The sequence below is a fragment of the Zonotrichia leucophrys genome, chromosome 6 (assembly GCF_028769735.1).
Source record: "Zonotrichia leucophrys gambelii isolate GWCS_2022_RI chromosome 6, RI_Zleu_2.0, whole genome shotgun sequence".
Taxonomy (NCBI): Eukaryota; Metazoa; Chordata; class Aves; order Passeriformes; family Passerellidae; genus Zonotrichia; species Zonotrichia leucophrys.
This window is the reverse complement of record NC_088176.1, coordinates 26233808-26248271: the sequence shown is the minus strand read 5'-3', so window position 1 is coordinate 26248271 and position 14464 is coordinate 26233808. Positions and strand designations below refer to the sequence as shown.

Sequence of the window (14464 nt, the reverse complement as noted above, 5' to 3'; positions counted from 1 at the left end):
GGGAGTGGCAGCAGCTCAACAGAAGGAGATGTGGTCACAAATATAGCTTAAAAGAAAAAGATTAAAACAGAGCCTGTGATTGTCAGGTATGTATTTATATTGTTGGGCACTATTGACTTCCAGTGCCTGCTTAACCAAGGATTTGTAGTGTGATTTAGAAGGGAGCTGTGTCTGTAAATCTAGTGATGTCTGTTTGGAGCATTATTCAGATATTACTTCAGTAGGTCTGTCTTTGGTTATAAAGTGCCTTTTGTTATTTTATCTTCTGCTTATGGGCACAGCTCATCTTATCTACTAATCTCTTAAATACTGTCATACTGGGGTTCCTATTTTAGGTGGCTGCTTGCAAGTTATACTATCAAAATATGCTTTATTTTTAAACACTACTTTGTAAGATTCAAGTCAATTTCCTTATAATAACAATAATTACCAGTTTATTTGGCTTAGGTTTATTTTCTCTTAGGATGAAAGCACTCTCAGCTTTCTTAACTAATAGGAAATAAATATCATGTATGTGAGCCAACATTTTTTCTGGGAGCAACACAGCCTGCAAGTTCTGCAGTTTGGTCAAAGTGTTGCCAGAAGAGGGAGCCCTCACACTTTCCAAAGGATTCTCTTGAATGTCAGTTAATGTGTGGAAGTATAATTCCTCTTTGTACAGTGAGGTAAATTGGGATACTTGGATTCCTTTCTGTTTCTTTTGACAATTTCATAGAACTTGTATATAGAACATAGAACTTGCTCATAGAACAGTGTATGTAAAGATCTTGGTGGCTGTTTACTTCAGACATCTGACTCTTTTGCTGTTCTCTTCAGAATTTCCACAGTGTTGTATTCATTTGTTTTGCCATCTGTCTGTTGATATTGGCATACATGCTTATAATTTCTTCAAATTATTACTTTGTGGATGAAAATTATTACCTCCAATATTTTTCTTTGTACGTGCAAAACTCTTGTCACTTGGAAGTCATCCTTACATCTGATTTCCCAGAACTTACCTAGAAGCCAGGAAAGAGTAAGCAACAAGCAGAAAAGGAAATGTGAGGAAACCACTATGGATGGAGCTGTACTGGAACCCACAATGTGTTATAGATGAGCTTTATTTCTGGGAGTGATGATGGGCTGGGTATTAATTACATGCTTTTGCTCAATGGTGCTATGTACTGTGGTAGTTTTTATTTTTCTTTCTTCTGGATTTGCCATTCCACTTCCAGGCAAAGCCAAGTTCTTTTTCTTTTTCCCAAGTGCATGAAATAACAAGTGTGTTTAGGACACTCAGGAGTTATGCCTTAGACTAATCTGTGACAACAGCAACTTGATCTAAAGGGAATAGTAGGGTTCCATCATTTAAGAGAATTGCATGGTTTGCTGCTTTAGATTGGGTCTCCTTGTGCTGGACATGCTTTGGCTCTATTATATGCTTTAAAGTCTCTTAGAGCTTAAGCATAATTCTTGTCAATGAACTCTTCCTCTTATTGCTTGCCTCTGTCCTGCCCTTTCAGGAACAGAGGAGTGTTAAAATCTGAAAATGGCACAAGGCAAAGATTGAGTTTAGGTAAATTTGTGTGGCGTAGGCAGTGATTGTCTCTGAGCTGCTGCAGCTGGGCTGCCAAATGGATCACAGTACCTCTTGCAGGTTCAATACAGTGGATCCATTACTGTATTTTGTTTGTCTGGAGTCTTTGGTCATTTTGCTGGAAAGTTTAGGAAGTGGAGAAGATACAGGGAGAGGAGTCAGGGGTGATGCAAAGGTATGTAATAGTTTCCATATGAAAAATGTCTAAATAAGTGAGGATCATTTCACCTTATCTTCTTAGTTGAGGGACATAAGTAATGGGTGTAACAGTGCTGTGCAAAAGAAATGTAAGAGAGGGTGAAGAGGAAATGGCTGTCCATTCTTCTAGCACAGCAGTTAAGGGACACCAGATGAGTGTTCTTAGCAGGTAAAGGTTTCAACACCAGGCAAAAGTACTTACTGAGATACTGAATGCTGTGGAACCCCTTGTCAGGGGAGCTAGAGGATGCTCTGCCTTATATCAGGTTTTGAAGGAATTTGGAGAAATTGCTGTTAGAAAGATCTCATTGACACCCACAGAGGGCTCTGGGAATTGCTGGTACTGATTACTGCAAATGAGGAAGTGCTGCTGATTACCTGTGCTCCTTGCTGTTAGACTTTCCCAGGAATCCTTTGCTGCTGTGCTTTCATTCTACTCTTGTTTTGTTGTACAGGGAGCTATTGTCCCTTTTACATTCTTATGGCTTGGCTGGATTGAAGCTGAGATTGAGACAAGTGGCCTTGTCATGCAGGGTCTGTTGTTGCATAGTGTGCAGTATGAGATGTTGCTGACAGAAAGGTATGGCATCTATACAATAGACTAAGAGGCAAGAATACTAAAGGTCATTGACATTTTAAATGCTTGAATCACTTAAGCCACTTATGCCTTTCAAAATTTGCTTTTCCAGGCTCTCTTTAAACCCTTGGTGCCTACTTGACTCAAGTAGGAATTCTTAGAGGGGATATGCTATCAGTATTTTTACAAAGACACTCTCCACTGTGTAATACTCAATTTCCAACTGTTAGATTTGATTTTAGTATAAAGAAAACTGTGTCTGTGTCTGCAGTGCCTGTGCAAGGATGCCTTGTGGTCTTTTTGTCTTTTGAGAAAGCTGTTGAAGCCAATCAGTCTATTTAATGGCCAGTAATTTCATATTTGCTGTTGATTCCCATGCAAATTCAGCATCCAGGAAATCCTTTTATATTATAAAAGAAGCTGTATAACTTTTACTTTTAGATTTTTTTATGAGATTAAAAGAAAAATGATAGTGATGTCTAAAAAGACCAGTCTCTTCCCTTCTTTATACTTAATTACAGAGAAGAACCTTCAGCATGAGGGAAGAATTCACCAGACTGCTTTCTCTGTCCTCCTCTTTCTCCTTTTCCAGTCAAGCGTGAGGTCACTGGCTTCAGCCTCCAAACTGACTGTTCGCAGTTGGGGATTTTTGTGGCACAAACCTCAGATTATTCTAAAATCTGATAAAAAGCCATGTAGCAAGAAAAGAAATTCTCATGTCAAACTGAAGGAATATATTGCTATTTTTCTACACCCTTTAAAAATAGTTGTCTTAGAATTAGAGCTGTAATTAGTTTTGATACAAGACAGAAAAGGAGTTCTGTTTCTCACTTTCCACTAAAACTTACATGATGGATGCTACTGCATGCTGAATCCTTTTAGAGGTTCAGAACAGCTGGCATGGGAGACTTTGTTACCATCTGCTTTTACATGCAAGTCTCTACTTGTGAGTTTTGAGAACTTCACTTAATGCCTTTTTAAAATTTTCCATAAATGTAATTTAAAAACACATAAACTAAGTAAAAAGATAAATATGTAAAGAAATTTATCTATAAATACATCTCTTTCTATTTTTCACAAATATCACACATCCATATTATATATGTTTTGATCTTCCAAAAGTCTGGTTTCCTTTCCTTGCAAAATTGAAGTTAACTCTTGTACTAGAAATTGGTTTTTGTTTTCCACAAATTCTTGCCATTTTAATTTCAGCCTAGCAGTATTTATATGGGTGTGTGCACACACACTTTCTAAAATACCACTTCTACTGCAGCTGTTGTGTGCAGATTCCAGAATAGAAGAGAATATTCTGAAAGTGAGGAGTGATGGAGCTTGTTACAATGAGTCTTCTTGGTCAAGCCTTTGCACTTAGGAATAATTAAAGTAAATAGAAGAACATGAATGTATTTAACTGGAACACCTAGCACGTGTGTGTTGCTGATTGTGGTACAAACCTGTAAAACCTGGGATATCTACAGAAAGTGCTTAGTGCAGTTTTTGGCCAAAGTGTAGTTTCTCATTTAAATGTATGCTATTACCTAGCATACTAGCATGTTTGGGCTGGATTTGCTGCTTTCAGAAAATGTCAGATATAAGTAACTGAGTTACAATAGAGCATACTAAATGATAGAGAACTGAGCAAAAAAATCAGACATGTAAATATTGGCAGTGTGTCTGCTTCCTCTCGAAGAATTGGTTGCATTTTGAGATAACTGAATAAAATTAAGAACTCTCTTTGAATGAAATACTCTAGTTCAATTGCAGAATTGCAGACAGCCACAGAAACACACAGTCTTTTGTGGGTGTATAGTCTTATCTTTAATAACCTTAAAATTACTTTGAGAAAGTTTTCAGATTACCTGGGTAATTTTGGAAATTATGGTTCCATTTTTTCCTGTTTTTTCAAACTTTGATCTAATAAAATTACTATAAATCCAACATGTGAAGATGATGCAAATGCAATATAGTATAATTGGATTGTGGTTGAGCTCTAGATTTTCATTCATTTGAAAAAGACCAAACACAGAACACTGCTACAGTAAAGTATGTGCATATCTTGGGAAATCTTTATGTTCTAATAGGGTTTCACCCCACTCCTGTCTCCTTGTGGGTCTTATGAACCATGACAGTCTTTGCTGTTTGTTTTGTTGTTTGAATGACCTGCTTGAAAAAGTGATTGCTGTAATCAGTGAAACTGGAATAGAAGGAATTTTGAAGTACCAAATTGTTCTGGTGACTGGGTTTTTGATAAATCATTTTTATAATTGTCTGGACAGTACTAACAGAAGGGAGCATTGTATAGAGATGTCAGCACTACAAATGTAGGCTTTTAAGCAAGAAACAGAATGTCCCAAGGCTGAAAATAGCCTATCCATTGCTCCTTGTTGGATTTTACTTTAGTCTAGATGTTTTCAAGCAATTTTCATTACATCAGATTACCTTTTAAAAATCTAAACTGGAAAGGTCTTTTGAGTGTGCCATGAAGGGCTTTCTTTTCACAGCAGCAGAAAGGAATTTATTCCCATATTGAACAAAAGGTGAGCTTTTCTGTGGTGGGGGGGAATATGCATCTTGTACACATTCGAGACATTAGAAACTAAGCATTGTAGAGCAGAAAGAGCAGGGAATTACAGGCTTATTCTTAGTTTTCTGTACTGTGTTGGCAGTGGTGTTTTGTAAGTACTGTTGCAATGACTGTTGAGTTGGAGTTATCAGGGAAGGAGTAGCTGCACATAGCAGGTGCAGAGATATAATTGTGCTGTGTCCCAGGTGCTTGTGGATACTCAGTGCTTTAATGAAGATCTATGTAAGGGTACATTCTGAGCGTCTCTTTCAGTTTTTCACTGTATTGAGAACATTCCTCTTTGAAAAACAAAAGAAAAAAACCCTAAAAAACCCCAAAATTGTGGGTTTAAAGGCTGCCTTCTGATGTTTGCTTTGTTTTCTTTTGGGGTCAGAGGACTGTTGAATAGATTTCTTCCACTGGATTATGTGTAAGTCATCATTTATCTGTGCTCACCTATGTATCCCAAATGACTAAGAGAAGTTTCTTTTTATTGTGGGAGGGCTTTCCTTAGCTGCTTAGTGCTTTTGGATTTTTTAGAAAAATATTTATAATGTGTTGAGCAGTTAGAATACAAAAGCCCCACAAAACAAACCCTGGTGGTCAAAGCTTTTAAGAGAAATGCTCACTGAAAAGGTGTACATGTAGGTAGGGAAGTGGTAAAAGAGGCATTGTCATTTTTTAGGGTGACTATGAAGTATAAAGGAAGTGGATTGTGGCTATATTCTTCGATTTTTTTTCCTCCTTCCTTTTCATCAGAAAAACTGAATTTGTTTATATGCCTTCCTCGGAGATTTTGTTACTGCTACCATGCATTCTTTAAAGAGCAGGTTTACAAAGGTGGCCAAGTGTGTACCCTCAAGATGGTCTGAGGGTTTTATTTGGCCAATAAAATTGTAATTACTAGATATTTTTCTTTAAATATTGGTCATTTTGAGACCGTGTAATACTGACAGTCAGGCAAAAAATGGTCAGATGGTATATAGATTGGTTAAAATCTGCAGTGGTATAGTTTTGTTTTTACTTGATCCTTTTTTTTTTTTTTTCACTTCTTCCTGTGCTTGACTTTTTGTTTTGGTTTGTTTTTTTGGCATGTTGAAGAAAATGCAGTTTCCATAAGGGTAACAGCTGTGTTGTCTCATGAAGCTTTTTGTGTGAAAGTTTCAAAAGTGGTTGCAGAATGTATTTAGTATCTGAAGGCTTTCAAATGCTTCTACAGTGTTTTTAAAAAATGTTTTATAAATCATAGCAGTAGTAAATATTTTTCCCCTATTACTGTATTCAGAGAGATAAAAGTTTTGAACAATCCTGGAAACAGATCACTTTCACTGGGAACTTGTATCAGGCAGGTGAAAGGAACTTTATCTTCCCCTCATGTTACAGCTCTTCTGTAGAGGCAAGGTCATTGTCCTCTCCACTGCTCTACTTCCCTAGAGTAACTTGAAAGTACTTAGAAAGTGGGATTTGACTTTTCATGCCAGGACTGGCAGTGGCTGTGATGCTTCTGGCCCTGACAGAATCGCTGGGCAGCAGCAGAGAGGGAGAAGCTATTGGTGGCCTGAAGGGTAGGGAAAATGACTGAGGGTAGATTTCCAGTTCCTTGGAGGTATAAACTGGGCTTCTAAAACCATTATAAGAGATTGGAAAATAAACACACATTGTTCTCTCAGATTTTAGTTAGAATGTTTAAAAGCTTTGAGAACAAAGCAGCAGTTGTTAAGGATGATACACCTGAGAGATTATTCCAGAGTTGGATTGGCAGAAGACATGAATGAGCCTTTGGGGGGAAGAAAATTAAACATAGCCAAATTAACCTCTGCCTTGTAAGCTGTCTTCTTTTTTCCTTTTGAAGTGTCAGTTTGTGGTTTTGATAAATGTCAGGAGCATTCTTGTTCTCAAATAAGATTCTTCTCTGCATAATCCAGTGTTACGGTTTCTTTCTTCTTTCCTCCAAAGATTACTTTGTCCTTCCTTTTGTTTCTAATCAGACAAGCACTCAATAAATGGGATGGATTTGACAGCTGAGTGTGTTTCCCACTGAATTAGTTTTGTAAGGGAACTGAAAGCGGCAGATGAGAGTAGTATCCTGCACTTTTGGAAATTCATTGACGTGATAAAATGGGAACTAGAATGCACGCACGCCACACCCTCCACCCCACATTTCTTCCATGTTTCAGTCTTGTTTATATGTACAGTATTTGACATTATGATGAGTCTGTTTTGCAGAGGCATGTGAGTTACTGGGCTGCAGCCTGGTGTCTCTGTCTGGGTGTGAGTACACTGATAGTTGTTGCACAATGTCTTTAAGTAGAATTGATCTCCTCCTTGTGCAGGAAGAAAGGCTTTGTAGAGAGTACTACATAGTGATGCTTGTTTTAGGGCTTTAATTTAAATAGATTAGTTTTTAAAGTTACTCAATAAGAACTTGCATGGACCTTTTTGTTGTTTGTGTGTTTGTTTGTTCAATTGTTTTCTCCCAGCTGTTCCAAATATCAGATTGAGAAAGTCTGCTCTTAGGATTCTGTAATGTTTAAAGGCACCTATGACAAGGATTAGAGGAAGAAAGGGAGTACAGATTGGCAGTCTGAGGTTGGTTACTTTCAGTTAAAGGACTTCAATGTCATAAGCAGCTTTTTTGTTGTTTTTTTGGCACTGCAGGCTTCTAGCAATGGATTTATACTTCCCCATGTTTAAGTGTTTAACAGTATGCAAAAATCAGGAGACTTCTGGGTGAGACAGGAGAACAGGGAAATAAGTACAGGCTGCTCTGGAAGGAAGGGAGAATGAAAACAGTGCAATAAAGGAGCAGCCACATGTTGTGATTGTCTGAGCACACTCAGGTGTTTAAATGCCTCAAAATTATGGAACCATTTATGTTGATAAGGACTCTGAAGTTCACAGAATCCAACATTAACACAGCACAGAATCCACCACAGAACCATGTCCCTAAGCACCACATCCACACATTTTGAAAATACCTCCAAGGACAGTGTTTTCAGATTTGAAGTATTTCATGTACCTCAAAATATCCTATAAAAATATACATAGATATTTTTTTTGAGATAAATGGAAAATAGTGAAGAAGGAAAAAGAAAAAACCTATTCCTGAAATTAGGAGAATGAACCTACTGTAAATAGAGTGCATACAAGTTATTTGGCTCATCAAATTATTTAGTTCAGCATTATCACCTCTAACCATATGATATCTTACATTAAAATGATTTGGAAACTTGTTACTGGAAAGTTCAGTGTAGTAGCTGTAGATGATTCAAATCACTGATAGCATGAGACATTATGGCAGCTGTGAAGGAAAAAGTCAGAAGGTCAAAATCCTTTAGAATTAGGAAATAAGAGATACACAGTCTGAAGGAAGCACTCTGGTTTTCCTCTTCATCCTTAAGAACATGATTCAGTTGGTCCTTGTCCTGCCACAGAAGTTAATATGGGCATATAAAACCCACCAAATTGAAATCATGAAGGCATTGCTGTCTTAGCATGCTGCCTGCCTGTTGGCATGATGGCTGTGCCTTCCCTTGTGATAGATGGAGCTCTCCAGATTTGTGTACCCTACGTGCAGTTTGTTTGCTTTGATGAGCTGTCAGATTTAGATTTAAACTCTCTACCATCACTATCACCCCATGGTACCTCAGATCCTTCTTATTAGCCTGTCAGGCATATTCCTCCCTGCATTTTGGAGGACTGGTTTATAGTGACAAGAGGCCATTATTTACAGCCATGTTTAGTCAGGCCTCTGCTGCAGGATAAATGTTCATTTTGCTAAATTGCAATGCAGGTTTGGCCAAGAGCTCATACCTCTGCTACGGCTCACTGAGCCATTTGCATCTTAGGAATTGGAGCCCTAAGTCCTGTTCATTTAATCAGTCACTCCAGTGAAAATAGTGTTGGAGTTGCCAAATTATTTCTTTGGTAAAAAGCAAGTCATGCTTTGCAACTCTGACTTCATGTACTTTTCCCTCAAGGTATAACCCCTGCATGTGTTTAATTCTTTTGTATTTTACATAGCTGGAGCACTGATAAAGTCAACAATGTATTTATGTTTTTGTTACAAATACTGAAGGAAGCTGTGAAGGACAGTAGTGCACAATAAGGAAAGGAGAAACTGATCAATTGTTTAAAACCAAAATCGCTACCATACTTAAATGTATTTTCCTTTATGAAAATTTGTTGACAACCATTTCACATTTTAGAATTCCTTAAGTTAGAAAACAAATGGTAGTTCCTTTAAAAATGGAAACTCGGTCTTTTCTCTTAATATTTGTAGAGTTGTAGCCTTGAAAAACTTGTACACATTAGTGAATTTATGGACATTCCTGTACTAGCAGATTTACTTCCAAGTGAGGTGCTTGTTTTAACAACTTCATTCTGACCAGAACATTCCTGTTTTTTCAGTGAGAAGGGTTGCTACTGAATTCTGCCTTTGTAGCCCTTTGACAAGAGTCATGACTGATTCTTTTTCACTTAACACCCACTCTGCACACATCAAGTAATGCATGACTTTTTGGTAGGCTGCTTCAACTTATTACTGCATGGACAGACTATCTCCACCTCCAGATTATTTTTCTGTAGAATCAGCAAGATGAAGGATGTCAGGAAATTGTCAGATGAACATGGGAACTGATGAAATGTGGTGTGTGAGGGTGTGTGCATGTGTTTGAATGGACAGAATGAACACCTTCCTCTTTCAGCAGCATCAAATAAGTAGAATGTGCAATGTCACTCTAAATATGCTGGATTTTACCTCAGTACAAGTCACTGCATTCTGAAGAGAGTTGCCTTGTGAATAAATCTCCCCTCAGTTCTGTGGCCAGGTGTTCTCTCTGCTGATGCTAGGGTTCTTCAGGTTGGCATTTGCATCGTGGGATGTCTGCCAGATGTAGCTGTGTTGTCAGCACTCCATGTCCTGGAATTCTTTTACTTTCCATGACTGAGTGCTCCTTTTTTGCTGCTTTCAAAGCCTGAAAAGACTGTCACAGGTAACACCAGGCTCTGTTGCACTCAGCATAGCTGAGAATATGCAGTGACAGTGGTGGGTCTACAAAGCTGCACGAGTGATGGTGTGCTGGGTGAGTGGTCAAGAGAGGCTGTGAGGGCCAAGCAGCCAGGGGTTTGCAGGTGTTCTTTTTTCATAGAAACCTCAAAGGAATGTTACCTGTACAGGAAGAGTGTTTGGGCAGACAGGGTAAACTTTAGTTACATGGATGTGGCCATTTGGTAGAGAACAATGCTGAATTAGGAGTTTATTGACAAGGTCTGTGGTGTCACAATGATCATATATTTGAAGTTGTGGAGTCCTCATGGCACCCAAAGCTCTTTTAAAAATTCACTTCATTCACATGTAAGAATAACCAGAAGTCAAGGAGAACACTTTTGGGCAGTAACACCTCTAAATGTTGACATTTTCATTAGTGGAGATCTAGTAAAACTCATGCATAGAAATACTATAGAAAAGAAAGCATACTCTGGTACATCATTAGGAAGGTAAGAAGAAAGAAAAGTAGGATTTCAGAATAGAAGTGACCTTTATAGTTAAGTATTCTGCATCAGAGCTGAGCTGTGCAATTGCTGGCCTGCCTCTGTTTTGGGAAGAAATTGTCTCACACTATTATGATGTTGTTTTCAAAGAAGCATAAAGAAAAGGTTGAAGTCTTGACAGCTCTGACAAAGTCTGGTGCCATAATGTGTCACCAGATAAGTGATACTGTATAGTCTGTGGCAGTCAGCAAAGCACAGCAGCCACTATTTATATGTCAGCTTTAAAAGAGAGGAAGTGTTACCCGAAGGGAAGAGAAGATCAGAATTTGACAGCCTGGTAGACATCTGAGGTTAAATGTCAGTTTTTGAATAGCTGTGACTTATGTATTCATTTTATGGGTTGAGATCTGAAATTCTGGGTTTTAAATGCTCATTTGATTACTTTATGGCACTTAAAAACATTGTGCCTAAGAACAGAGCAGAGTTTCCTGATAGAGCAGATAATATTAAAGGTTAGGTCATAGGTTTCAGGGTTTGACTTATACTGTGTAAATATGTAGGTGCATATGCAGCCAGCAACAGGAGAGAGAGATGCATCTTGCTCATTTCCCATCCTACTTTCAGAAGTACTTTGTTTGTTACTTGGATTCTTCCTCATATCAAGTTATTTTCATGTTTCCTGGACTTGTTGGTCTTTGTAAGTTGTTCTTTCATTTTAAAACTTTATATTAAACTCTCATTTTTATGCCTCCAAAAGCAACATACATAATGCATAGAAAGTGACTGTGTAGGTCTTGGTGTTGTTATATTTTCCTCCTTTTCCCAAGCAGAAGTTGTTTGTGCTTTGAGCATTTGTTTGTGTTTTGATTTTCAACTTCCTAAGTACTCTTATCCCTTTATATTATTACTTGGAGCAGGAGACAGCAGAGCCAAGATATTTCTATGGTTATTTGAATGATCTTGGAAGAGCAGAAGTTGCTACAGTTACCTTCAAACATTATTTTCAGTGTTTGAGGATCAGTGTGTCTAGAGTCAGAGGCACCATGTTTTCCTTCTCAAGAGAGTTGCCAGTGTCTTTTTTATATTCTGAAGCCTATGTGAAACTTTCATTAGAAATGTGAATTGCAAAGCCCTGATAATATGACTAAAAAGATCTGTTCCTGTGATTTCACAATTAGTCTTAATTGTTGTAGAAATTAAAGCTGATAATACCTTCATGCTGTTTCATCCATTCTATCTGCAGCTGGTTTTGTGCAAAACTGGTAGCAAATCAATTTTCTAAGTGTTACTTGAAAAATAATATTGTGTAGTTTTAAAGCCAGCACTTCAGAATTTTGAGGATTTTAGTCTAGAAACTGGTAGAAAGTATTGGCCTCAAATACAGATTCTCTGCAGGGGAAGGATGGAGACAGACAACTGAGCTGTGACCTTTGTCTTCTGTTCCCCAGCTGTAGTGCAAGGTGTGTGTTCTCTTCTCTCTGCTTTTAGCCTTGAACGCAGCATGCAAATCTTAACAGCCACTGACATCTGATGCCTGTATCCCCAGATAAGGGGAAAAACTTCCTCATCATAGGAATGTGCTTTTATTCAGCAGACTGAGAGTTTTGAGGCTTTTGTGCTGCTTCACATATTGCAACTGTGCCACTTCATGTTGCATTTTTTTTTATAACTTCTTATCCTAGCTTTTCTTAGAAGACCATTGCCTACCTTAAGGAAATGTTTGCATCTTTGAAAAATAGGTGTGTGATACGTCAGTAGGCATGTGGGTGGGTTCCTGGACTTGCTCTGAATATATTGGCCTGATAGGCTTTGGCAGCCAAATACAGTGGGCCAGACAGTGTCAGGGGAGAACTGAGGACAGGGCAAGGAAGCTTTGGTGTGACTTGTTCTTGGGTGTAAAAGCTTTGAGAGGCATTGTGAAACATGGGTGTGCCCATTTGCTTTCAGTGTTGTCAATTCTGGCTCCCCTTCTCAGAAAGTATGTTAGAAGAGTGGGTGAGGCAGCTGAAATAGTCATAGTGTCAGGTGTCCTGCAGGAAGAGACTGAAAAGATTGCAACTTCAGCCTGTGGGGCCTGGCAGGCTGCACCTTTATGTAGCAGTGGCTGGAATTCTAGAGGGAACATGGTGGGGATGGATGGCAGAAAATGCCCAGGATTGCATCCTCTTGCACAGGATTTCCTGTTGTTGCTGCAGAGGCCCAGCAACTCTCCTGATCTGAGCCAGGAGTGCATTTTGTCTGTCCTTTATAGGAGGATGTCACAGGTACTTGTCTTGGACTATGACCTGAATATGAAATTTGAGTAAATCGTTCCAGTACTTCTGTGGTTAGGTAGTGATTTCTTCAGATGAAAATTTGGTTCGTTGCCTTGGAAAGAATAAAATGATAACTTACTCAAGCTTTCTTGAAAAGGGCATTTGGTGACATGTTTTCTCAAGTGCAACTTTTGAGACTTGTTTCTGTATCTCAGTGCATTATTGCAAGGTGAATTCAGTGAGGTACTGCTGTGAAAGTGTTACAGATTTGGCATGATGCAAGAGGACCTGTTTTTTTTCTTTTTTTCTTGTTTCTTTTGCATAGGTCCTGTTTTCACAAACTTCTAATTCAATCGTTATTTCTGAGATAAAAAGCTTTTTTTCCTTCTTATTTTTTTAACAGGTTCTTGAAGATGCAGAGGCTCAACATCTGTTCCAGTCCATTCTTCCTGATATGGTCAAGCTGGCACTGTGTCTCCCCAGTATCTGCACCCAGGTGAGCAAACCCAGCTAGCAAGTGCTCTGTGGCAGAGCTCTTCTCTGCAAACTGCAGCTGGTGGCTGAGGTCAAAACATCAGGGTCATGTTATGTTCTTAATAAAAGCTGTAATTTTTGTGTTGAAGGCAGATGAGACCTAAGGAGCAGAATAGACAGTACACATCTGCAATTATGTCATAGAATGCAAATAAAAGTAAATCTCACTGTCACAATTTTAGCTTGAACTTCAGTAACTCTTTCCTTTCTATATGCTGAAGTTGCTTCTTGCATTTCCTAAATGAAATGGCCACACAACAAATCAGGTTATAAAATCAACCTTAAAAACTGGTACAATTGAATAATCTGATTCAATTTTTTATTTCAATCCAATTAAATTTCTTATTTTACATTTTTTTCATCTTAGAAGTGGTACTTTCATAAAGCTTTCATTTACTTCATTCTGTTTAGAGCTTGCACACATACAAGCCTTAATAATTCTGTATTAATGCTATGAGAATTAGTTTTATAAAGAGTGAATCTGATAAAAGTGAGTTGGCTGGTCGAGTGAGGATGTATGGTAGGTGACATATTGGTAGGATGACAACAATTTGTAAACTTCTTTGTTACCATTTTCTGAATTTATCCTATTGGGAATAAGCAGGAGAAATATTTCCCTACTTTTTTTGTGCTGCAAGGGTCCCAAAGTATGTACATAACTTCAAGCTATGAATATTACTTACTTTTTTTTGTTGGTAACTTGATGAGGGAAGTTGTTTGAAAATACTATGAAGGTTCTGAGCACAAGTTAAGCACAAGACTTGCAAGCCTTTTAGAGATCACTTACTGCTAGTCAATGTAAATTGTAAAGATCTCTGTCAGACTCATTTTTTTGGTTAGACATAAAGATAAATTTGTTCCAATATAACACTATCCAAAATATTCTCTTTTTATAGGTTTGTAGAACTTATTAGAGTGATCTTCTCAGGCTTTTTACCCCTCTAGCTGTGTGACTTCAGACATCATAATAAAGGTTGTTAATTAAATAGCCAGAAGACAGAATGAGATTCAGTGAATGTGAATGTAGTAGTTATAAGAATGAAGGGATTTTGTTTTCTAGAGTAAACAGGGCTGGGTATTCAACAGTCTAAATCAACAGCAGTTTCTGTATTCACAATTAGAAGCATGAAAATGTAGCTGTACTGGTGCTAGGCTAATGATGATGGCTGACAATTTTGGAAGCAGGTGAAAACTGTGTTCTCTTTCTCCTGTCAAGTGGGTTTATTGTAATGGTTACTGGACTCAGCAGTCAGAATGATGTGCTCCTG

General features: G+C 38.1%; 1 protein-coding gene across 2 annotated transcripts in view; it reads left to right on the top strand.

The window, feature by feature from the left end:
* The window catches only part of PARG (poly(ADP-ribose) glycohydrolase), a 58704-nt gene that overhangs the window by 13653 nt on the left and 30587 nt on the right, over window positions 1-14464 (top strand). For both annotated transcript variants that reach the window (XM_064716808.1, XM_064716807.1), the window contains exon 8: window positions 13066-13158. In XM_064716808.1, coding sequence (XP_064572878.1) covers window positions 13066-13158 — 93 coding nt within the window. The remainder of the gene's footprint in view (window positions 1-13065; window positions 13159-14464) is intronic.